Genomic DNA, 25,693 nt, shown 5'->3' with positions numbered 1-25,693 from the left:
TTGTAATTATAGCTTCATCAATACACTGAAAAATTTGTTACATTTACGGTAAAAATAATGGTACCTGTGGTTGCCAGAAATTTACCATAAAAAATACAGTGGCAACATAGATTTAGCTTAAATTTTCAGTAAAAATTGTATTTCATTATCAAATATAGTGGTAATTTCCCAACCTATTTAAGTACTAATATCTGTTTTGTACCTTTGTAATACACTGGCAACCACCAAACACAGTTATTCACAGTAAAGAAACTTTCTTTTACTTGGTGAAAAAAAACCTTTTTTTTAGTCGTTAGGCGATAGGGTTAAGTAGAGCTGTGTGTCGTCTGCATAGCTGTGGTAAGCGATTCGGTTCTTTCTGATTATTTGGCTCATTGGGAGCATGTACAGGTTGAATAGGAGTGGCGGAAGAATTGAGCCTTGAGGAACTCTGCATGTCATGGATGTCCACTGATTTAAGGTACCCTTATACTCACATACCTGTAATAACCTATCCCTCCTAAATATGACCTGGACCATTTTAGGACTATCCCAGAAAGCTATTTCAGCCTGTCAAGAAGTATGTTTGATTTGATTTATTGGTTTATTTAAAAGGGGACAGTGCAATTCAACAAAACGCATGAACAAACATGGTTAAAAAAGCCAGAATTAGCCAAAAGGCCATTTTTCATCTGTAGTCCCCTGGCCAAGATGTAAAAAAGCATTACAATACAAACAAGAAAATACATTTATAGGTCTATAGCAAATTGGCTAAAAAATATCTAAATAACACTATAAGATAACATAGGGTACACTATGCCTATTACAATAATAAAATACACAAAAACACATTTGCAAAAAGACTATATATTAAATATATAATACAGCTCTTGGTTCGGCTTTTAATGTTGGCAGACATATTTGTTAATAAGCCAAATTTTCAAGTTTGTCATGTCATGTCATGATCAACAGTGTCAAATGCAGCACTGAGGTCGAGTAGTACCAGTACTGATAATTTGCCTGCATCAGTATTTAAGCGAATATCGTTCATTATCTTTATGAGCGCTGTCTCTGTGCTGTGATGCGATCGGAAACCGGATTGAAAATTGTCTAAGTATCCATTCAAGATAAGAATTTGTTCAGCTGATTGAAGACATCTTTTTCAATGATCTTGCCTATGAAGGAAGATTTGAGATCGGTCTATAGTTGCTTAAGATGGTCTTATCCAGATTGCTCTTTTTCAGGAGGGGCTTGACAACTGCAGTTTTCAGGCAGTTCGGAAAACTCCCAGAGCGAAGTGAGGCATTTACCACTTCTAGGAAATCTGCTTCTAAACAGTTTAACACACTTTTGAAAAAAGATGTGGGAAGTGCGTCAAGGGCGCAGGTTGATGTTTTAAGATGCTGTATGGTTTCTTCCAAAATTGTGCCTTCAATTTCTTTAAAATCAGACATAGTAACTACTTTCTCAGGTTGTGGTCTGATCTGCCTGACCCCAGAGCAACTCAAGGATGTGCTGATCACTTTTCTGATATTATTGATTTTCTCAGAGAAGAGAGAAGCAAACTCACTGCACTTGCTTTCTGAGAGCATTTCTATGGGAATCTGGCTTGGGGGTTTGTCTGTGTCTCTAAAGTAGCAAAAAGAGTGTGTGTGTTGTTTATATTGCTGTTTATAATAATTGAGAAGAAAGTCTGTCTAGCTTTGCCTAGTTCACCAAAGCATGGATGCTGTCTTTGTAGATGTTATAATGGACTACATGTTTTGTCTCCCGCCACATGCGCTCTGCTCTTCTGCATTGTCTTTTCATATTTTGCCCTGCTGTTGAGTTTCTCCAAGGTGCTTTTGTTTACTATTCTTCCTTTCACAGGAGCAATATCATCAATTACACTCTTCACTTTTGAGTTAAAAGAATAGAAGGAGAAAATCAACAGTCAGCAGATATGCTTGGTGTTGAAGATATAGTCTCCATAAATAGTACACCAGTGTTTTCAGTTAAAGTGTCACTCAGACACTTTAACTTCAAAGTAAAGTTAGGAGGGCATGTTTCGTTGAAGACTGTTGCGCTACAGCTGTCTTCTAGCCAAGTTCCATTTAGAAACATGAAATCCAAGTTGTATGTGGTTATTAAGTCGTCGACTAGAAGTGATTTATTTTTAAGTGAGCGGATGTTTAAAAGTGCTAACTTAACAATCTTACTTTTTGTCCCCACAGCAATCTTAGTTTGGCGTATAAAAGGTACCTCATTAGATGGGTTTGCTGTACGGCTTTTGAAGGCCTAGACTTTCTATAATGTATTTGAACAGCAATAGAGAAAGATACATGCACACTGGGTTCCCAGTTGTTCTGTAAACATTTGAGAAAGTTACTGTTTTCATAGCGGGGACCCGACACATATCACTGTGAGTTGGTATCCAGGAGGTTCCAGCATACACCAGTTGTTCCATTTTCTCTAAAAAGCACAGAAGTGAAGATGCTGGAGAGAGGGATAACGTGTCAGGTGAGAGGGGCTGTTGCTCTGGTGTTATTGGAGGCTGTAATATGCTGTCCTGGTTTCCCTCGCTGTTTTCCAGAAAGTCGTCCTTGGAAGCTGAATCTTGGAACAGTTCTAGTATGTGCCAGTCTGTCTGTGGTGAGCTCTGTGGGCAAGCAATGACGCGTCTCAATGGAAACCATAAAGGAAGAGGATCTAAATAACGGGCGCTTTTAAAAACTTGTAAACTTAGGTGTGAAAGGTTAAGTAAGGGTTACATTTAAATGTGTTGTTGTTTTGTTTTGAGTTTATGCTCAATAAATAAAGGAATTAATAGAGGTGGGCACAAAAATCACCACATTTTCTCCCGTTTGTCACGCCCTTCTTGTCATGTTTCTATTCCCCACCAGTGGGGCGTGCCACACACTTTGAGAAACACTGGTCTAGTGGAATCAACAGTCTCTTAATGGTGTCCAATAATATGAATGAAAACATGTCCCACCTCCCTACATACTTCAGTGCATCATATTGCAATATATAATTTGACGCATTAAAGAAGATTTCTGTTGATTGGCTAACCCACAAGGTGAATGGTATTGATTTATTTGAACACAGCTTTTACAAAAAACAATAATAAAAATAAAAAACAGCATTGACAGTAAATATTAATGGGATGGCTGTGGGAACTCAACAACTGTTAGTGACGTCACACTCGGTTGGCACCTGATGGGAACTGGCAGGCCGACTCCCATGTCTCCTCCCAGATATTTCCACTGTAAGTTTCAGAAACACAAAACCACATCAGAACACTTAAAAACAGAGGAGCCGTTTTAACATAACAGTTTCACAGCATATTTTCAATAAAATATTGTAAGGTCTTGTATTTCATTGTTTTTCATAAACATAAAAAGTATACATATACATAAGTACAGTGCTTGATGCAATGTTAAACATCAGCCACTCTCATCGATAAAGTCACAGGAAGAAAACAAGCCAAGAGCCGATATCAGTCAACAAGGACAATCTTGGCCGATACTGATGTTCTACCAAAATATGGGTCAATGTGGTATTAGTTTCCTACACAAAATCACACAGGGGCAATTATGCATGGCTAAATCCTGTAGACAATATTTGAGACTGCATTTAATCCATCCTATACCAACCGTGTAACCAATAGTGTAATTAACATATAGGTGGGTCTCTAAAATTACAATATTGTGCAATATTTCAAGCCATTTTTGTTGTTTTAATCTTGATGATTACAGCTTACAGCTCATGAAGACCAAATATCATCATTTCAAAATATAAGAATAAAGAGGAATAAAGGAATGTCAACCTTTTGAAAATAACTTAACAAATCTGACTTTATCAAAAATATTTAATTCATAGACTCTACACTTGGTCTGGCTGCTTTTGCACAAATTACTGCTTCAGTGTGGTGTGGAGGCCATCAGTGAATGGCATTGCTGATGTGTTATGGAAGCCCAGGTTAGTCTTATAGTGACCTTGAGGTTGCCTGTAATGTTGGATTTGGGGTCTGTCATTGTCCTCTCTAAGGGGTTTATGTGAGACAATTTAACCACAGTAATAACATGCAAAGCAAAACAGTTACTAGCAGTTTTGGCACTGTGGCAGGGGCAGAGTCTTGCTGGAAAAGGAAATCAGCATACACATAAAGCTTGTCAGAAGATGTAACCATGCTCTAAAATCTCTTGCTTGACAATTCTAGATGGCGCAAGATGGCAGCGGCTCGGAGCTCTCGGCTTTTTTATTTCTTTGTATGTTTTTATATATGTGTCTTCGTTACTTATTCAAGGACTTATTCAGAAGCATCAATCAAGACCACTACAACTAGACTCAAAAACAGTTTTTTTCCCAGAGTTTTGAAAGCTATCACCCCTTCCATTCCCTTGCAGTGAAACATACATGCAACTCCTCTATATAGCTACACAATCACTGCTCACATGCACTTGTATTATTTATTACTACTGATGCAAATACTACACAAAAGCAAAACTCTGATTGTATTTGCACTGTTGTATTTGCACTATTCATTCATTCTCTCATCGCTGCTTGTTGGTTACAAAACTTTGAGACCCACTTGTACATTCAAAGGTGTGTGTGCTACAATATACATACGTTCCAAACTTTATCCACTATCTATGAGATGGTTAACAAAAAAGTGGAAAAGTGGAAACAGAAGAACATGTATGAAGGCAATTAAACCAATATAAAGCAGTACTTACCATTCAGAGCAAGGTAACCATTCCACCTTAACTTCTGCTTGCTCCTACAGAAAGAAACATGCATGTAATCAGGTTTTGAATGTCAAATTATTGTTATTATTACCAATAACTAATAGTAAATTATTAAACCATTAATAATATTGGAGATTTTGAAGGCTAATAATTATGTCATGATAATATAGTGTGCTGTGGCCCTGTTTTCTTACATTTGCTTTGCCTTGTTGTTAAGGACCAGTTGCAATGATGATGTCTGCTTTAAAAATGGACTCAGAAAATGTGTGGTATTCTTAACTCAAGACTTCTTTTTAAAATATGAAGATAATGTAAAAAGCACAGCAGTTAATTTAAAATGTAGTGGGGGTGGGGGGTGAAGATGACTGAAGTTGGTAACCACTTGCTTAAATGGTCAGTATTTTGTGATATGTGAAATGCCAGATGAGCCACAGACAATTGACAGATGATCAGACAGCCTAATGAAAAATATTAAATTTCAATCTTACCTCATTTATCCTTTGTCCTGTTATGGGGTCACATTTCTGACAACCTTAAATGACAAAAAAAATATGTATATATTAATAAACCATAAATGTCAAGAAACTTTAACAAATTCTTGGGGAAGAATATTAAATATTGTCCTCGAACTTTGAAAACGCCAAGAACGATAACTATAAAAAATATATATAGTTCTCGTAAACGTGATAAACTATGATAAACAACATGAAGAACATTATTTTTGGGCATCACTTTTAAAGCGATTTCGAGAACTATAAAAAGCTAATAGCCAATAAGAACCCATCACATCTTAGCCATCACATTTGTTAACAACTTTGTGAGTGGACTTTGACTTTTAAATGAGACTTTGCTTAGCGTTAGACAGTCTGGACACTTTTATCGTTATGGTTATAGTTATCATTCCTAGAATAAACTGCCCTTAAGACATCAAATTCAGTGATTTCATAGCCGAAATGTAGCCTAAGTATACTACTGCCTAGCCAAAAGGTTATTGAAGCAGACTTGTGAACAGTGATAGGTGAGGGAATAAACTACCTGGGCTGCCCACTGATGTATTTATGTGTATGTGTATATGTGTGTTTGATCATCTCTCCTCAAGTGTGTATTGCTCATTGCTTTGCTCATAGAGTGAACAACAAGGGCTCCGTAACAAACACTAAACAAGCAGGGTATTTAAACACACAGAACATGACAATCAAGATGGGGAAGAGCTGAGTGCAATGAACAGTGATGAGCGCAGACAAGGACAAGGAATGCATTTCCAAAGGCGAATGACACCGTGGGGAAAGCGGACCTCAGTGGACACCAGGGAACATAAACCAGACACTGTGACACAACCCCCCCACATACGGAGCAGCTACCAGACGCTCCAAGACAAAACTAAAACACAACACAAGAGTTCAGGAGGGAGGTGGAACGGTGGAGGACCACGGGGAAGGATGGTCGGCCAGGTCCATGAAAGTAAACAGGAACAAGGGGTGACGGCTTAGCCAACGGCCAGGGCGAAACAGAAAGTCCATCGGGCGGCCAGGACGAGGTGGACAGTCCATCGGGCGGCCAGGGCGAGGCTGACAGTCCATTGGGCGGCCAGGGTGAGGCGGACAGTCCATTTGGCGGCCAGGGCAGTGAAGACCCTTCGGGCGGCCATGGCGGAGAAGACCCTTCGGGCAGCCATGGCAGAGGAACAAGCACCGGTACAGGCTCAGGAACAGACACAGTCTCAGGAACAGCAACAGGAACATATGACACAGGCTCCGGCTCAGGAACAGACGACACTGCCTTAGGAACAGCATCAGAAACAGACAACACTGGCTCCGTGTCTGCTGTTATTGGCTGGAACAGATGACACTAACTTATTGGCTGGAACAGACGACACTGGCTCCGGCTCAGGAACAGACGACACTGCCTCCGGCAGAGGAACAGCAGACACTGGCTGCGGCTCAGGAACAGCAGACACTGGCTCCGGCACAGGAACAGCAGACACTGGCTCCGGCTCAGGAACAGCAGACACTGGCTCCGGCTCAGGAACAGCAGACACTGGCTCCGGCTCAGGAACAGACGACACTGGCTCCGGCTCAGGAACAGCAGACACTGGCTGCGGCTCAGGAACAGCAGACACTGGCTCCGGCTCAGGAACAGCAGACACTGGCTGCGGCTCAGGAACAGCAGACACTGGCTCCGGCTCAGGAACAGCAGACACTGGCTCCGGCTCAGGAACAGCAGACACTGGCTCCGGCTCAGGAACAGACGACACTGGCTCCGGCTCAGGAACAGCAGACACTGGCTCCGGCTCAGGAACAGCAGACACTGGCTCCGGCTCAGGAACAGCAGACACTGGCTCCGGCTCAGGAACAGCAGACACTGGCTCCGGCTCAGGAACAGCAGACACTGGCTCCGGCTCAGAAAGAGACGACACTGGCTCCGGCTCAGGAACAGACGACACTGACAAGGGTATCTCCAAGATCTGAGGTAGACGTTCCAAACAGTTGGTCAGTGCCCTCGCAGCCACGAGAATGGGCATCTCCTGATCTGTCTCTGTCTAGGCAGACACAACATGAACCATCTCTGATTGGGTAGACACGACGTGAACAGTCTCTGGCTGGGCAGACGTGACCTGAACAGTCTCTGGCTCGGCAGACGTGACGTGAGCCGTCTCTAGCTCCGTAGGCATGACGTGAGCGGTCTCTGGTATGAGTTCTGGAAAAACAACGGGCTGCTGGGGCACGGCCTCCGGGCTCTTGGGGAGGCTCGAGGTCTTCCTCCTCCGCCGTTTCTGATGGTGATGTGCATGCTCTGAGCTGGACAGAAACAGTGGCGGATAGAGTTCTGGGCTGGATATCACCAGTCCAGGGTTGAAGAAGTGCCTGAGTGGAGAATGGTGTCAGGATTCCTCTCGGCCACCTACTTCACTGCGGCCTCAACGGGTCCTGCGAAATATGACCAACCAGGTACCCTCAAAACGTTCTCTTCTCTCCCGCTCGGTGGCTGGGGAAGAGAAATTAGAACACATCCCGCTGGATCTTGTAGTGACGGAGTCCTTCAGTCACGTTTCCACACACAGGAAGCAGAAGATCCAAAAACAGTATTCAAGGGTAATCGTACTCACAACATTCCAGACAAGGGTCAAAATCCAAATAAGCAATCCATACATGAAAAACAAAACTGGCAAGAACACAGGACTGGAGAAGTGGTGTGATGAATAACAAGGACTCCGTAACAAACACTAAACGGGCAGGGTATTTATACACACAGAACATGACAATCAAGATGGGGAACAGCTGAGTGCAATGAACAGTGATGAGCGCAGACAAGGATTGTGGGGAATGCAGTTCCAAAGGTGAATGACACTGTGGGGAAAGAGGACCTCTAGTGGACATCAGAGAACATAAACCAGACACTGTGCAGTACTGAAAGGTAAGTATACGAGGACAAACTCCTTTGTGTATAGACTGGCCACTGAAAATGACTCACTATTAACTAATTGACTTGAATACACCTTAAGATTTCTGTATTTCATGAATAATGATTACAAAAAGGGGAAATTCATTCATAGTGTGCTAAGATCACAGTTCACTTACACTTTCTTTTTTTGGGGGGGGATGGTTGTTCCTTCGAAGGGAGAGAGACAGGCTGGGGCTCGGGCTGGCCCTGATGCTGGGGCTCTGGCTGGTCCTGATGCTGATACTGGGGCTCGGGCTGGCCCTGATGCTGGGGCTCTGGTAATGTTGTTGTTGAGTTCCCTAGAATATTGTGTGTGTATGTTAATTTTCGATATTTCCCAATCATAAAAAAACTGTTTAAACCGGTCATGACTTAAATTACACAAATCCTACCTTGTTCGATCAATACAAAATTGTAGGCCATTCTCATGGTGGCCACAATTTTTAGATTATCCTCAGTGGGTGGCAGATGGGTCACCACATCGGCCACCCGCTTTCCAGTCTTATCTTTTTTTCCAAAAAAAAGAATTGGGAGATAGCCCAATGCGCTTAGTTTTTTCACCTGTAATAAATAAATGCAGACAGTTACAAAGTTTTACTAAATTCACTGGAAATGAACATTGCTTTTCTCAACTCCTCTGGTCACCTCTGAGCATTTCCTGGGTATCTAAATATATATTATTTTAATCGCAAAGGCGAAGGGAACTTTATCAGGATACATAGTATGCTGGATCCATGAAATAACTGGCCTTTAAAAATAAAAATCTGCCTGACTCTAAGGGGATTTAACATAGGGGTGTCCTGACTCCTGACTTATGCACCCTTAATTTTAAGGAAGAACATTTATTTATTTATGATACATTAGTCATTCAACAAAAAAACTTGTCCTTAAAGGTTGGAGTTTTCCTCATTTTTGTAATTATGGCATTACGATCAGTGTCCAAAAGATGATTTTTTATTCCTCTTTTTTGGGCAACTTTAGCATGGGTGTCTAAACTTATTCTTGGCACTGTACTTACATTACTCTGGGTCTGTATTCTGTGATTTGCCTTTAGCAGTGACAGAGACTTCAATAACACGCATAGCGTCTGTGTGGTACTAAAGCAAGTTTATATTTACTATGTAGCCGGTTGTATATGTAAACAAATGAGCGCCTGGTCAAAAAGAAAGTCTATTCCATGCATGTCAAGCAAATGACAAATTAATTAAAATAATATCTTACACTGATGCCATGACTACCTCAAATTCATTCATTAATTCATATTTTTGTAAAATGAGGTCCTTGCCCTATCACACAATATCAATGTAAGTGACACAAATCCTATTGCTTTATGAAATATGAGAATTTCTACTTACTGCAATATTGGCAGAGTCCACCACTCTTCCTGCATTTCTATTTTTTAGGACCCTTTCGCCCCACTCCCTGTCCAGGGACACTTTTTTGGCCATTAGTTTGCTTTTATTGGAGATGGTTGTGAAACAAGAGATGCAGGTTTTGCGGCTCACCTGTGTTGGTAAAAGTACAAAGTGAGACATCAGATCCACAGAGAAGAAGTACAGTCAAGAGACAGTTTAATTTGGCTGTATACAGGAAAGAGGAACACACGAAGCTCAATGCGATTCCGAATATGTGTCTCGAGATTGACACAGGATTGACGAAAGTGTCAGATGTAGGAGACACCCAGGCTACTCTAATCAAAGTTGCTTATGGCGTTTGGTGCGAAACAAGCAATCAAAATAGATATCAACCCAGACAACTTACATTATCACTGTTTTGTAACACAGCACAGATATCATACAGGAGGAGAATAGTTTAGTGTCCTACTAATGAGAAATGTAGAACATTAAAACCACATATTTTAATATTGGGCATAATGCTCTATTCCACTTTCCTCTTACCTGGTTAGGAGCTTTGCAGGAGGGGCAAGGCTTGAACTTCCTTCGATTAATTTTGAAATCTACACACACACACAATCAGGTAGACATGATATATTTTTTTACAGAGAACAGATGAAGAGATTTCACAGGCCAAAACGCTGGCACATAACAATAGCCAATCATAAGCTAACATTTAATACTGAAGTCTAATCTTTACCCATTAAACAGTTGGGGAATTGCATGTTGTGGGTCAGTAAGCACGTGTTAAAGACACTTGGGGCATATAGGCCTACCTGTCATTGTGAATACCGCCTTTAGACAGTGTCAGCAAACACAACAACATATTACCATGATCGATCATTTCTCATGTGTCATTTCATTGTTATATAATTTCTAATTCACGGTTTATTTTGGAAGCTACTTACAGTTCAGGCCAGAAGCCCAATGATAATGTCAGCAAAGGGTCGCAAACAGTGACAGCATCGCTGGTGATGGATGACTGGCCAACAGATACATAAATTGGCACTAAAAAGTATATTCCATTATTATTATTATTATTTAAATAATCTATATGACGGACTGCCGTGTCGAAAAACAAAGCCAAGGGTACACCTCTTTCAGGGGTCCGGGACCATGCGTCAGACACTTGAGGAGTTGACTTTGGGCAGAACCCAATATCTGTTCCTAAATGTGTAGGCCTACATAAAGTTATACTATGCATAATGCTATAAATGCATAATACATTTATAAAAATCTTGAATTTTTATGAAGAAATGCCCGTTAATGGATATACATTGGGGTGGCGCTAGGGAGGGGTTAGAAAGTGAATGGTATTGACTTTGAACACAGCTTTTACAAAAATCTAAATAATAATAAAAAAACAGCATTGACAGTAAATATTAATGGGATGGCTGTGGGAACTCAACAACTGTTAGTGACGTCACACTCGGTTGGCACCTGATGGGAACTGGAAGACCGGCTCCCATGTCTCCTCCAAGATATTTCCACTGTAAGTATCAGAAACACAAAACCACATCATAACAGTTAAAAAGAGAGGAGCCATTTTAACGTAACAGTTTCACAGCATATTTTCAATAAAATATTGTATGGTCTTGTATTTCATTGTTTTTCTACAGTCTTGCTGGAAAAGGAAATCAGGATATACATAAAGCTCGTCAGCAGATGCAACGATGCTCTAAAATCTCCTAGTAGAAGGCTGCATTGACTCTGGACTTAATACCTAGTAGACATGACAATTCTCTCATCGCTGCTTGTTGGTTGCAAAACTTTGAGACCCACCTGTACATTCAAAGTTGTGTCTGATACAATATACATACGTTCCAAACTTTATCCACTATCTATGAGATGGTTAAAAGTGGAAATAGAAAGGACATGTATGGAGGCAATATAAACCAATATAAAGCAGAACTTACGATTCAGAGCAAGGTAACAATTCCACCTTAACTTCTGCTTGCCCCTATAGAAAGAAACATACATGTAATCAGGTTTTGAATGTCAAATTATTGTTATTAATAGCAATAACTAATAGTGACCACTAATAATTATGTCATGATAATATAGTCTGCTGTGGCCCTGTTTTCTTACATTAGCTTTGACTCAGAAAATGTGTTATTCCAACTCAAGACTTATCTAAGTCTGTTAAAAATATAGAGATAATGTAAAAAGCATAGCCGTTCATCTAAAATTTAGTGGGGGGTGAAGATGACTGAAGTTGGTAACCACTTGCTTAAATGGTCAGTATTTTGTGATATGTGAAATGCCAGATGAGCCACAGAAAATTGAGAGATGATTAGACAACCTAATGAAAAATATATTTAAATCTTACCTCATTTATCTTTCTTCCTGTAATGGGGTCATATTTGAGGATTTGTTGACTACTACATTTCTGATAACCTTAAATGCAAAAAAAAAATATATATATATATTAATTAACCATAAATGTCAAGAAACTTTAACAAATTCTTGGGGAAGAACAATAACTATCCTTGAACTTTGAAAACGTCAAAAGGGCCATTCACACCAAGAACAATAACTATAAAAAAAACATTGTTCTCGTAAATATGATAAACTATAATGACACGGAGAACAATATTTTTTAACTTATTTTCACATCACTTTTAAAGCGATTTTGAGAACTATAAAAAGCTAACAGCCAATAAGAACCCATCACATCTTAAGGCCAATTTATACTTCTGCGTAGGGTGCGCGCAGTAGGTACGGCGTAGCATACGCACAGACGCGTCCCATACCGCGTACCCTTCCGCGTTGCCTGACGCGCACCTCTTCAAAAATGTAACTACACGTCGCGACGACGCGGACCGCAAGATCGGTGATTGGTCGGCTTGGTAGCGTCGTATTTCCTCATACGCATTTCCGCACGTACCTTCTCACGCATTTCCGCACGTACCATCTCCTCCGACGTCTTCTCTCATTTCTGCCTTTCAGTTTTAGTAATTTCACTAAAATGAACTGTTTTTTCACCCCAATAAGCTCCAACTCCAACATGATCCACTCTTTTTTTCAGTCGCTATTGCTTGTAGTAACCTAGCCGCGAGGAATCTAAACACAGTGGAACATTAAAACCCTCCGCCGCCTCCTAGCGTTTCGGAGCAGTACTGCAGAGCAACCAATACCTGAACGCAGAAGTATAAATGCTCACAACGGCGTCGCCTACGTGCGAAGCCAACGCCGTACACTACGGCGTACCCTCGACGCAGAAGTATAAATTGGCCTTTAGCCATCACATTTGTTAACAACTTTGTGAGTGGACTTTGACTTTTAAATGAGACTTTGCTTAGCGTTGGTCAGCCTGGACGCTTTTATCGTTATGGTTATAGTTATCATTCCTAGAATAAACAGCCCTTTAGACATCAAATTCAGTGATTTCATAGCCGAAATGTAGCCTAAGTATACTACTGCCTAGCCTAAAGGTTATTGAAGCAGACATGTGAACAGTGGTAGGTGAGGGAATAAACTACCTGGGCTGCCCACTGATGTATGAATGTATGTATGTGTGTGTGTGTGTGTGTGTGTGTGTGTGTGTGTGTGTGTGTGTGTTCATCTCTCCTCAAGTGTGTATTGCTCATTGCTTTGCTCATAGAGTGTCTGTGACTGTGCATGTCACGTTTCCACACACAGGAAGCAGAAGATCCAAAAGTAGTATCTTTATTCAAGGGAAATCCGCACTCACAACAGTCCAGGCAAGGGTCGAAACCAAATAAGCAATCCATACATGAAAAACACAACAAAACTGGCAAGAACACAGGACTCAGAAGTGGTGTGACAAACAACAAGGACTCCGTAACAAACACTAAACAAGCAGGGTATTTAAACACACAGACATAACTAAAACACAACACAAGAGTTCAGGAGGGAGGTGGAACGGTGGAAGACCACGGGGAGGGATGGTGGACCAGGTCCATGAAAGGAAACAGGAACAAGGGGTGACGGCTTAGCCGACGGCCAGGGCGAAACAGAAAGTTCATTGGGCAGCCAGGGTGAGGCGGACAGTCCATCTGGCGGCCAGGGCAGTGAAGACCCTTCGGGCGGCCACGGCCGAGGAACAAGCACTGGTACAGGCTCAGGAACAGACACCAACACAGGCTCAGGAACAGCAACAGGAACAGACGACATTGGCTCAGGATTAGGAACAGACGACACTGGCTTCAGCTCAGGAACAGCAGACACTGGCTCCGGCTCAGGAACAGCAGACACTGGCTTCAGCTCAGGAACAGCAGACACTGGCTCCGGCTCGGGAACAGACGACACTGGCTCCGACTCGGGAACAGCAGACACTGGCTCCGGCTCGGGAACAGACGACACTGGCTCCGACTCGGGAACAGCAGACACTGGCTCCGGCTCGGGAACAGACGACACTGGCTCCGGCTCAGGAACAGCAGACACTGGCTCCGGCTCAGGAACAGACGACACTGGCTCCGGCTCGGGAACAGCAGACACTGGCTCCGACTCGGGAACAGCAGACACTGGCTCCGGCTCGGGAACAGACGACACTGGCTCCGGCTCAGGAACAGCAGACACTGGCTCCGGCTCGGGAACAGACGACACTGGCTTCGGCTCGGGAACAGCAGACACTGGCTCCGGCTCGGGAACAGACGACACTGGCTCCGGCTCGGGAACAGCAGACACTGGCTCCGGCTCGGGAACAGACGACACTGGCTCCGGCTCAGGAACAGACGACACTGGCTCCGGCTCGGGAACAGCAGACACTGGCTTCGGCTCGGGAACAGCAGACACTGGTTCTGGCTCGGGAACAGACGACACTGGCTCCGGCTCAGGAACAGCAGACACTGGCTCCGGCTCAGGAACAGACGACACTGGCTCCGGCTCGGGAACAGCAAACACTAGCTCCGCTCAGGAACAGCAGACACTGGCTCCGGCTCAGGAACAGACGACACTGGCTCCGGCTCGGGAACAGCAGACACTAGCTCCGCTCAGGAACAGCAGACACTGGCTCCGGCTCGGGAACAGACGACACTGGCTCCGGCTCAGGAACAGACGACACTGGCTCCGGCTCAGGAACAGCAGACACTGGCTCCGGCTCAGGAACAGACGACACTGGCTCCGGCTCAGGAACAGCAAACACTAGCTCCGCTCGGGAACAGCAGACACTAGCTCTGGAACAACAGAGAAGCGTATCTCCAAGATCTGAGCTAGATGTTACAAATAGTAGGTCAGTGCCCTCGCGGCTGGGCAGACGCGACGTGAACCGTCTCTGGCTGGGCAGACGCGACATGAACAGTCTCTGGCTGGGCAGACGTGACGTGAACAGTCTCTGGCTGGGCAGACGTGACGTGAACCGTCTCTGATTGGGCAGACACGACGTGAGCCGTCTCTGGCTCCGCAGACATGACGTGAGCGGTCTTTGGTAAGGCATCTGGAAAAACAACGGGCTGCTGGGGCACGGCCTCTTGGGGAGTCTTCCTCCTCCTCCGCTGTTTCTGATGGTGATGTGCATGCTCTGAGCTGGACAGAAACAGTGGCGGATAGAGTTCTGGGCTGGATATCACCAGTCCAGGGTTGAAGAAGGGCCCGAGTGGAGAATGGTGTCAGGATTCCTCTCGGCCACCTACTTCACTGCGGCCTCAACGGGTCCTGCGAAATATGACCAACCAGGTACCCTCAAAAAGTTATCTTCTCTCCCGCTCGGTGGCCGGAGAAGAGAAATTAGAACACATCCCGCTGGATCTTGTAGCAATGGAGTCCTTCAGTCACGTTTCCACACACAGGAAGCAGACTATCCAAAAACAGTATTCAAGGGTAATCGTACTCACAACATTCCAGACAAGGGTCGAAATCCAAATAAGCAATCCATACATGAAAAACAAAACTGGCAAGAACACAGGACTGGAGAAGTGGTGTGATGAATAACAAGGACTCCGTAACAAACACTAAACGGGCAGGGTATTTATACACACAGAACATGACAATCAAGATGGGGAACAGCTGAGTGCAATGAACAGTGATGAGCACAGACAAGGATTGTGGGGAATGCAGTTCCAAAGGTGAATGACACTGTGGGGAAAGAGGACCTCTAGTGGACACCAGGGAATATAAAACAGACAATGTGCAGTTCTGAAAGGTAAGTATGCGAGGACAAACTCCTTTGTGTATAGACTGGCCACTGAAAATGACTTACTATTAACTAATTGACTTGACTAGAATACACCTTAAGATTTCTGTATTTCATGAATGATGATTACAAAAACGGGAAATTCATACATAATGTGCTAAGATCATAGTTCACTTACACTTTCTTTTTTTGGAGGAGGGTGGTTGTTCCTTCAGAGGGAGAGAGATAGGCTGGGGCTCGGGCTGGCCCTGATGCTGGAGCTCGGACTGGCCCTGATGCTGATGCTGGGGCTCTGGCTGGCCCTGATGCTGATGCTGGGGCTCTGGCTGGCCCTGATGCTGATGCTGGGGCTCGGGCTGGCCCTGATGCTGATGCTGGGGCTCGGGCTGGCCCTGATGCTGGGGCTCTGGCTGGCCCTGATGCTGATGCTGGGGCTCGGGCTGGCCCTGATGCTGGGGCTCGGGCTGGCCCTGATGCTGATGCTGGGGCTTGGGCTGGCCCTGATGCTGGGGCTCTAGCTGGCCCCGATGCTGATTCTGGGGCTCGGGCTGGCCCGGATGCTGGGGCTCTAGCTGGCCCTGATGCTGGGGCTCTGGCTGGCCCTGATGTTGATACTGGGGCTCTGGCTGGCCCTGATGTTGATACTGGGGCTCGGGCTGGCCCTGATGCTGATGCTGGGGCTCTGGCTGGCCCTGATGCTGGGGCTCTGGTAATAATGTTGTTGTGTTCCCTAGAATATGGTGTGTGTGTGTTAATTTTCGAGATTTCCCAATCATTAAAAAAAAAAAAAATTTAAACCGGTCATGACTTAAATTACACAAATCCTACCTTGTTTGATCAATACAAAATTGTAGGCCATTCTCATGGTAGCCAGAATTTTTTGATTATCCTCAGTGGGTGGCAGATGGGTCACCACATCGGCCACCCGCTTTCCAGTCTTATCTTTTTTTGCAAAAAAAAGAATAGGGAGATAGCCCAATGCGCTTAGTTTTTTCACCTGTAATAAATAAATGCAGACAGCCAACATTAGTTATTCCCACTGCATTATTTCCCACCATATTGAAAAAAAAAAAAACAACAACTCTCAATACATTACTGTTACTGGTTTTAATATGCAGGTACACAATTAACATTATCAACCTTAACCGCTTCAGTTCTCAAAGTGGATTTGCTTTGATTGAGAAAGTTGTGCTTTCTCATTAAGAAATGCTTATCAATGACAATGTAAATCTAGAATCTACATATAAAATAGTGATTATGACAAATCAAGTTAATCTGTTGTTGTGAATCACTTCACTCAGGTCATGATGAACCGTTCTTCCTACTGCTTAGCTTGGCTTATTTGGAATTAAAATGATGAACGCAGATAAATGTTTGAGTCTGTCCACATCATTAAGTGATTCAAAATCCAAAGTTGACTAAAGAACAAGTTACACACCAGCTAGAAAACACGGAATAGTGAACTTCATTCGGACTCAATAATTGAAATGGCACCACAGTATACAAATGGTAGCAAGCATATTTGCTGAATTGTTTTGATTGTGAGGGGGTCCTTGTAAATTGTTCGCCCACACAATGGGTCCTTGGCACAAACACTTTGAGAACCCCTGCTCTAATCGACCAATATTCATGTCATGTGATCCGCTCTGGCGAAACGAGTCGGAAGTCGCAAAGTTCCGTTTTAAGATGTGGAAAAACAATGAAATAATAGTTGTTGGGGTTTTTTGTGCTAATTTCAAAGAACAGTCTTCAAAGATAATCTCCCAAAGTTTCATAATTCAGATAATTGAGTAAAGATATTTAAATGACTATTAAAATTTACAAAGTTTTACTAAATTTGCTGGAAATGTACATTGTTTTTCTCAACTCCTCTGGTCACCTCTGAGCATTTCCCAGGTATCCCCTGAAACCTCACTATCTCTGCTCTCCAAACATGGTGTTACACGTTATATAGAACCAACCAAAAAGCTTTGACGAATGATCATCGTTTGTGTACATTTCTATGGGAAGTGCCGTTTCGACTGAGCAGCATGCGATTGGTCCAGCCATCCTCCTGTCAAGACTCGCAGCGCTCGGTGTAAACAAGCTAGCAGATCTCCTCAGAAAGATTAAATATAGCCTGGTTTAATAGCATTTATATGTTTAAACACTTGCCAAGAATACGTTTAAAAAACCCATGCTAAAGTTGCATAGCCTAGAAATCTAGACGCACCCTTGCGGCAGCAAAAATTATTTCGCAGCCAGTGTGGTCTAGCAACTCTCCATAGATGTTTTAGCAGCAAAAACCAAACTCTGGTCAGGCCAATCACATCGTCTATAGAGTGGGAGGGCGGGCTTAACATAATATTTATATATACAATAAAAACGTTAAGTCAACAGCGTTCATAAACACGCTGAAAAGAGATCATGCGTCTTGATAGCACGCCAAAAATAGAAATACGAATTGGCGTGTCATACACACGCTACTTCATGAGATCAGTCTGGAAACCAGAACAAAAGGATGTGTACAGAGTTTTGCCGACTGATCATCATAGCTGTCAAACCTCCCGTTTTTTTTTCCGGGTTTCTCACGTATTTTAGCTCTTTTCCCGTGGTGAGAAGCGGCGCAAAAAGAAAGTCTATTCCATGCATGTCAAGCAAATGACAAATTAATTAAAATAATATGTTACACTGATGCCATGACTACCTCAAATTCATTCATTAATTCATATTTTTGTAAAATGAGGTCCTTGCCCTATCACACAATATCAATGTAAATGACACAAATCATATTGCTTTATGAAATATAAGCATTTCTACTTACTGCAATATTGGCAGAGTCCACCACTCTTCCTGCATTTCTATTTTTTAGGACCCTTTCGCCCCACTCCCTGTCCAGGGACACTTTTTTGGCCATTAGTTTGCCTTTATTGGAGATGGTTGTGAAACAAGAGATGCAGGTTTTGCGGCTCACCTGTGTTGGTAAAAGTACACCAAAGTGAGACATCAGATCCACAGAGAAAAAGTACAGTCAAGATACAGTTTAATTTGGCTGTATACAGGAAAGAGGAACACACAAAGCTCAATGCGATTCCGAATATGCGTCTCTAGATTGACACAGGATTATTATTATTATAATCATAGAGTGAAAGTGTCAGATGTAGGAGACACCCAGGCTACTCTAATCAAAGTTGCTTATGGCGTTTGGTGCGAAACAAGCAATCAAAATAGATATCAACCCAGACAACTTACATTATCACTGTTTTGTAACACAGCACAGATATCATACAGGAGGAGAATAGTTTAGTGTCCTACTAATGAGAAATGTAGAACATTAAAACCACATATTTTAAAGGGAACCTATTATGCAAAATTCACTTTTAAATTGTGTTTGAACAATTGAACATAAATGTGTGTTGGCAGTGCGTGAGCAAAACCACCCTAGAATGATAAAAAATCCACCCAGTGTTTTTTTTTACAAACTCAATAAATCATATGCACTGTCTCAGAACGAGCTGTTCTGAGATTCAGCTCTTTGTGACGTAGAAATTGAGCAAGGGGTTTGATTGACAGTGTGGTTGTGGCATAGACCCCGCCCTCTGTGATCTGTACACCATCCTCCATTGTTTCAATGACAGCCGGTAATGTCTCTTGAAAACATAAGTGTCATGTTGTGGGATGTAATAATGACATACATAGTAGTTTTCACTTGCTTCCGACATCAGAGCCACTGAAAACACAGTGGATGTATTGTATTTTGGAAGTTTAAGTGGCGCCTTTCCTTCGTAACTAATGGTGCGTTCTATTATAGCCAACGAACCGACTCGGACCTCGGATTTGACGTCACGTCCATACTTCAAGCGTTCTATTTGTTTAACGCGTCCGAGTCGGAGAAAAAAATGGACGCCACCCGGAAAGCTGTTAATAATGGTAGCGCTGGCCGAGTAGCAGGCACTTACATTAAAACGAAAAAATATTATGACTACACCTTATTAAAACGCAGCCATTTGAACTTGAAAATGTTCACTTTATTAATGTTTTTCATGTTAATCTTCTGTTAGCAACGCTAGCAACGTCAGTAATTGCACTCACAACAACCGATTCCCATACCTACAGGGGACGCAGTAATACGAGTGATAACCGTCATTTAAAATACCAAAGCGGTTCAAAAACAATGAAAACAATTCATTCTTACAAGTCACACAGGGCGCAGCCATCTTGAATTCCGAAACGGAATTCTCTCTCGGTGTCCTCACGGTTGTCCGACGTCCGAGAGGAGAAATCCGAGGAAAGGGGGCGTGTTGCTAGGCAACGTCTGTCGTCCGATTCGGATCTCCGAGACGGATGAATAATAGAACGCACCATTAGTTTATGTTTGAGCGAATCATTTTCTGACTGACTGTTTTGTGAACGAGGGTCAATTGAAAGCAGGCCTTGCTTCAAAGTTAATCCTCAAGTTTGGATTGTCGTCGACTGTTTGCGATAAATATATATATATTTTTAAAGATATTGTATTAAAAACTGCATATATGTTCTTGTTCTGCAAGTTAGCCATCTCCTCACATTTGCCACAGAAGCACCTGTATGACAAGTAAAGATGATGCAAAAGGTCCCTCGCATACATGTAATTTCGCTTGTACGTAGCAAACTTTATCACAGAATGTGTATGTAATTTCAAAAAATTGCACCAACGTTAGTGTTTGTGTGTGTCTGTGTGTTGCACATCCATGAGGACACGATTACAACTCTATAAGTACATAAATGTATCAAATAACCATACCGAGACGTCCTGGTCCATTCTCATTTGTGATTATTCTGCCGGAGTCTCTTCGTCATCTGGGTCTGATCAGAGACTATTTATATATTCCGATTCAAACATGTACGGCTGAATAACAGTGGGTCTCTCAGTTTCATCCATTCTGCTTAGACCGACTGCCATAGGTATGCATGTGACGCCCTCATCCAAAGGCAGGGCGGGCATATGCAGCTCATTTACATTTAAGGTCGTATACACCAAAACAGCTCATTTTAAAACAGACCCCAAAAATGACATTTTCAATTGGTTATAATGAATTAACTGTGCGGTATTTTGTGCTGAAACTTCACAAATACATTCTGGGGACACCTGAGACCAATATTACATCTTGTAAAAAGGGGCATAATAGGTGCCCTTTAATATTGGACATAATGCTCTGTTCCACTTTCCTCTTACCTGGTTAGGTGCTTGGCAGGAGGGGCAAGGCTTGAACTTCCTTCGAGTCATTTTGAAATCTACACACATACAATCAGATAGACATGATATTTTTTTTTTTACAGAGAACAGATGAAGAGATTTCACAGGCAAAAAGGCTGGCACATAAAAATAGCCAATCATAAGCTAACATTTAATACTAAAGTCTAATCTTTACCCATTAAACAGTTGGTGAATTGCATGTTGTGGGTCAGTAAGCACGTGTTAAAGACACTTTGGGCATATAGGCCTACCTGTCGCTGTGAATACCGCCTTTAGACATTGTTCGCAAACACAACAACATATTACCATGATCGATCATTTCTCATGTGTCATTGTTATATAATTTCTAATTCATGGTTTATTTTGGAAGCTACTTACAGTTCAGGCCAGAAGCGCAATGATAGTGTCAGCAAAGGGTCGCAAACAGTGACAGCATCGCTGGTGATGGATGACTGGCCAACAGATACATAAATTGGCGCTAAAAAGTATATTCCATTATTATTATTATTATTTAAATAATCTATATGACGGACTGTCGTGTCGAAAAACAACGCCAAGGGTCCTGATCCGCATGGTGAAAAAAAAAGAAAACTTCACGTTATTTCGACATAATAAGGGGACATTCTAATCTGCATTAAGCCACATTAAGCGTTCTTACTGTATAATGTTTTTTTTCAATGGGAGGAAAATGCTAAACGTGTAATTAAACACGTTGCGTTCATATTCTGGGCTCATCTGATGACATTTTTTGTACATAGTATAGCCTACAATCTACAATGATTAATAAATGCACACACAATTATCCGTGAACTTGATAATTGTTGCAGATATGTTTTACTATGCACGTAAAAAAAATGCCTTTCAACTTATTTTCATCCTTTATTAATGATCAGTTTATCATTTCTAAATGAAGAATTGCATTTTTTATGAACCAGTTATTTGAGAGTTGTCAATGGTTCGTAAGATTACTTAGAGCGTGTTACTTAGAACTATTTAAATGTACATTCATACAGCTTATCATTCAGACATATAGTGATGGTTACTTAGTGTGTTAATAAATGCTTTATTAACATGTATTAATGCTGTAATTCAGGGTTAATTTGGTTAGTTATGAAGCATTTAGTAGTGGTCAGTTAACTATGTTCGTGAGCTTATCTAAAGTGAGGACTATTCATGCCTATAAAGCATTTTTAAAGACTGTTAAATATTTCTATGTTCTGTATCACTGCGTTGTGTTTGGTACATTTTACTGTTTAGAAGATTGACGAGTCCTTTATAAATGCTTTACAAAGCACGAATAGTCCTCACTTTAGATGAGCTCACAAAAATAGTTAACTAACCACTAGTAAATGCTTTATAACTACCTGTATTTACTTACACTTTCTAAGTGATCTTATGAATGACTGACAACTCTTAAATAACTGGTTTGTAAATAATGCTATACTTCATTTAGAAATTATTAATTGATCATTAAGAAAGTATGAAAATACAATTATTAAACGCATTATAGATATGCTTATAAATCAAGAAAAAAGCATGTATAGCTATATTTATAAACTGCTTATTAATGTCTATTGATGTTTTATAAATGATGAATTAACTGTTTACTCATGCTTAACTAATGATTAATAGCGTGCAGTTATTATAAAGTGTTACCATATGTAAAATGTGTGATTTAATAAGTACAACAAATAAATGACCTGGCTTGTGTGAGATATCAAATTTTCTTTTATTTTCAAGTTTTACAGTACACACAACTGTGAAAGAATGCATGGTAGGAAACAATCTTTATAAAATATTTCCAGAATGTCAATGTCCAAGAGGAGTCCACTGTTAACTCAGCTCAGGTTTCCCTGTAGTTGGTGTGAGTTAGTTTTAGTTCAATCCGCTGCTTCTCCTGATCATTGACAGCACATATAGAGCCGTGTCCTCAGCCGGTCACACATCTTGATTGGGGGGAGTCTAGATTTAAAGTTAGGCAGAAGTCAGTGAGGTGTCCACATACTTAGCCATAGTGTATACAAAATACATTTGGAATGAAAGCATAAAGCAAATATGTGTAGTTTACCAAATTTTTAGTTTGGTTAGTTTGACTATATTACACAGTTTCAAGAATTTTTTAAACATATAACATTGTATCATGTGTTGGATGACAAACCCCTAGCCGTATTGTCATTGATTTAATGTAGTACAGTTGTGATGTGTTTCTGCTAATCTGACCTGAGGCGGTTCTGGACTCAAAATCCACCCCATGCCTGTGACACGGCCGAGCTTCAGCAGGGACGCCCGGACCCATTCTCTGTCCTCCTCGGTGACGGGTCTTTTGATGCCAGCTGAAAAAAGTGGTATAAAACTGGTTATAAATGAATACAATGAGTAATGATATTTATCTCAAGTTAATAGCCTTTTATTATGATCATCATTTATTTTATCTAAGCTTCACAGTGTACATCTCAGCCTCACTGTCTTGCAATTGGTCAATTTCAATTTGGTGATAAGCTAAAGCTTAAGATCATGATTCACTACAACAAGAGTACGATTAAAATTATTAGCAATAGCTTTAAACCATATTGCGTAGTTAAGAAAATAATTAAAATCCCACGACATCAACAAACTTATTACAAACCTCGTGTTGTGGATGGTGTCATCTCGGACACTCTCTTGGCTGCCGTTTCGTCCGCCTTTGAGGTGTTAGCCTTCATCCACGCACATCCCACGTCGGTGCGGGACACGTATTTCTCTGCCCAAATCAACAAATATATGATGGCACTCGTCTCTGCCGATTGGGCACTCGCATGTGCTGTACCTGACTGCCCGTTTACAATTTAACCCAAACACATATTGCTGCCAGCACTGTTTATCATATCAATACTTCCGTAGCTAGCCCGGGGCGGTCAGATCATACTAAATTGACTAGCATAAGTACATTAAACCGTATAAAACCTGTCTGTCACATATTTACTACTCTTCGTTTAGTTACATTCACAGTTATCGAAGTCCTGTAAAAATGATTATTTTGAAATACCCCATTCAGAACAAGGAATATCACCTTATGTCAACTAGCTAGCTAGCTAGCTTACAGCTACCTCGTAAACCTTCTTTTTCAATGAGGCCTGGACTCTACCCTTAATTATGCCACCTGAATGATGAGCTACACTAACCACTCTGTTGGGGTTAAGAGTTTAAACCCTTTTTGACCGCCAAGGGGGCATCACTAAAGTAGGACGTGATCGTAAATAAACGAACAGGTTCCGCCATTGTTATTGTATCTGGACGAGCGGAGCGTTGGCTAAACATCACGCGTGACATCTCACTTTACTTCTTTTCGAAAGGGTTCGAAAGATGGCGCTTTGAACACTCTCAGCAGTAGATTGTTCTTTTAATTCAGTTAAGTGACCCTTATCAATCTTGATTCAGTCTTAACGAACTTACTATTCGCATAGTGTACGTTCGGGAAAAATGTCAAAGTCCCAAAGCAAAAGGAACGACTTAAATCAAGATGGAGTGACGCCAAGCTCCAATGATCTTATGAGACCACTTGAAGGTAGTAATTTACTGATCGACATATGCCATGATTATGCCTCCCAAATATCTGACGTTACCAGACGATGAATAAGGGTCTTATCAAGCGAAACGAGCAGCCATTTTAAAAAAAAGTAACAAAGTTTCAGTTTTATAAGCTCAAATGTGCGCATTCGTGACTCTCCTGTTCGAACTTGTTCATCAAAATGAACAAATCTTTTTTCGAGTCATTTGGTTAATTCAACGAACGAAATGACTCGAAAAAAAGATTTGTTAATTTTGATGAACAAGTTCGAACAGGAGAAGACGAGCAAGGTTAGCATGTGTGCTTATAAAACTTAAACTTTTGTATTTATTTATTAAATGAGCGATCGTTTCGCTTGATAAGACCCTTATTCATCGTCTGGAATCGTTTAAAGCCCTTTGAAGCTGCACTGAAATTCTCATTTGGACCTTGAACTGTTTGGACCCCATTGGAGTCCATTATATGGAGAGAAATCCATACGGACCACAACACTCACTGCTAATGGGTCGTGTGTGAAACAGGCCTTAGTGTGAAGAATATCGCACACGTGTGTTATAAAGATCAAAAGAGTTCAGTTTTGAGAATGAAACTAACCTATTTGTTCCTCGGTTTCTTCAGTTTTCACACAGAACACTTCTTCAATTTTGATGTCTTCACTCTCCTGTTTAATCAATGTCATCTTATAATAGCATCACGAGGATCTCAGATGTTTCTCCCGTTTTCCTGTGTATTTGGACAATTTGTAATGTTTAAGATTAATTAAGAAAAATAAAGTCAGACTGTAGTACCTTTAAACTGTAATAAACATTAGTTTGTAGTCAGAGAATTGGAAAGAGAGTCAGTCTGATAAGGCAAAACAAAAAAATACTGAAAATTAGTGGTACTACATGAATTAATAACGTATATTAAAGTTATCATTATTCATGGAACAGCAGCACCGATCGCATTACAACAATGTTACATTCAATAAAAGAATATTCGTTTTACAGTTATTGTAAAAAAAACTATAATATAGATTGAATGAATTAGACTTTTGTGAGTACAAACCATGGTAAACAACAGAAACAATTGTTCAACCGAATCACCGCAGGAGCACGACGCAGCTGTTTGACGTCATTTCGCCAGACCAAAATAAAGGTCCCCGCTGCTTTGTCTAAAATCACAAAAGTGCATAGACATTCACTTAAAATATATATGAACAATAAACCGTGAAAAAACGTTTTTACAATACTTTACCTCATCAAAATAAGTTGAGAAATGTTCAACTTTTTAAAAGTCAGTTAAAATATAATTTAA

The 25,693-nt window shown here is 41.4% G+C and overlaps 1 protein-coding gene across 3 annotated transcripts; it reads right to left on the bottom strand.

Moving 5' to 3' along the window:
* Window positions 1–560: 560 nt before the first annotated feature.
* LOC120475098 (uncharacterized) lies at window positions 561–25,545 on the bottom strand. 3 transcript variants are annotated; one of them, XM_089133579.1, is made up of 18 exons: window positions 25,445–25,545; window positions 24,992–25,120; window positions 20,830–20,888; window positions 18,442–18,591; window positions 16,467–16,635; window positions 15,817–16,368; window positions 11,874–11,941; window positions 11,461–11,504; window positions 10,985–11,034; window positions 10,049–10,107; window positions 9,506–9,655; window positions 8,543–8,711; window positions 8,403–8,449; window positions 8,288–8,372; window positions 5,198–5,241; window positions 4,698–4,741; window positions 3,175–3,224; window positions 561–2,617 (listed from the first exon to the last, which is right to left on the bottom strand). In XM_089133579.1, exons 2-18 carry the CDS (start codon window positions 25,074–25,076, stop codon window positions 2,475–2,477), a joined length of 1,968 nt encoding a protein of 655 aa, XP_088989705.1. In that variant the 5' UTR covers window positions 25,077–25,120; window positions 25,445–25,545; the 3' UTR covers window positions 561–2,474. The 3 variants fall into 3 exon arrangements, with proteins under 3 accessions (XP_088989705.1, XP_088989706.1, XP_088989704.1); XM_089133580.1 differs by having other exon boundaries at window positions 8,288–8,375; window positions 8,430–8,449; XM_089133578.1 differs by having other exon boundaries at window positions 8,288–8,449.
* Between the last annotated feature and the right edge of the window lie 148 nt (window positions 25,546–25,693).

Source organism: Pimephales promelas, chromosome 7 (assembly GCF_988280905.1).
Source record: "Pimephales promelas chromosome 7, fPimPro1.hap1.1, whole genome shotgun sequence".
Taxonomy (NCBI): domain Eukaryota; kingdom Metazoa; phylum Chordata; class Actinopteri; order Cypriniformes; family Leuciscidae; genus Pimephales; species Pimephales promelas.
This window is presented reverse-complemented; position numbering and strand designations above follow the sequence as displayed.

Bases quoted from the DNA above. Each gene is read 5' to 3' on its own strand.
- LOC120475098 (XM_089133578.1), bottom strand. From the start codon at position 25,076: ATGACATTGATTAAACAGGAGAGTGAAGACATCAAAATTGAAGAAGTG. The intron at 9,656-10,048 runs GTAAGAGGAAAG...TTACCAACACAG, and splicing joins CCTGCAAAGCTCCTAACCAG to GTGAGCCGCAAAACCTGCAT. The intron at 3,225-4,697 runs GTAAGTACTGCT...TGAAACTTACAG, and splicing joins TGGTTACCTTGCTCTGAATG to TGGAAATATCTGGGAGGAGA.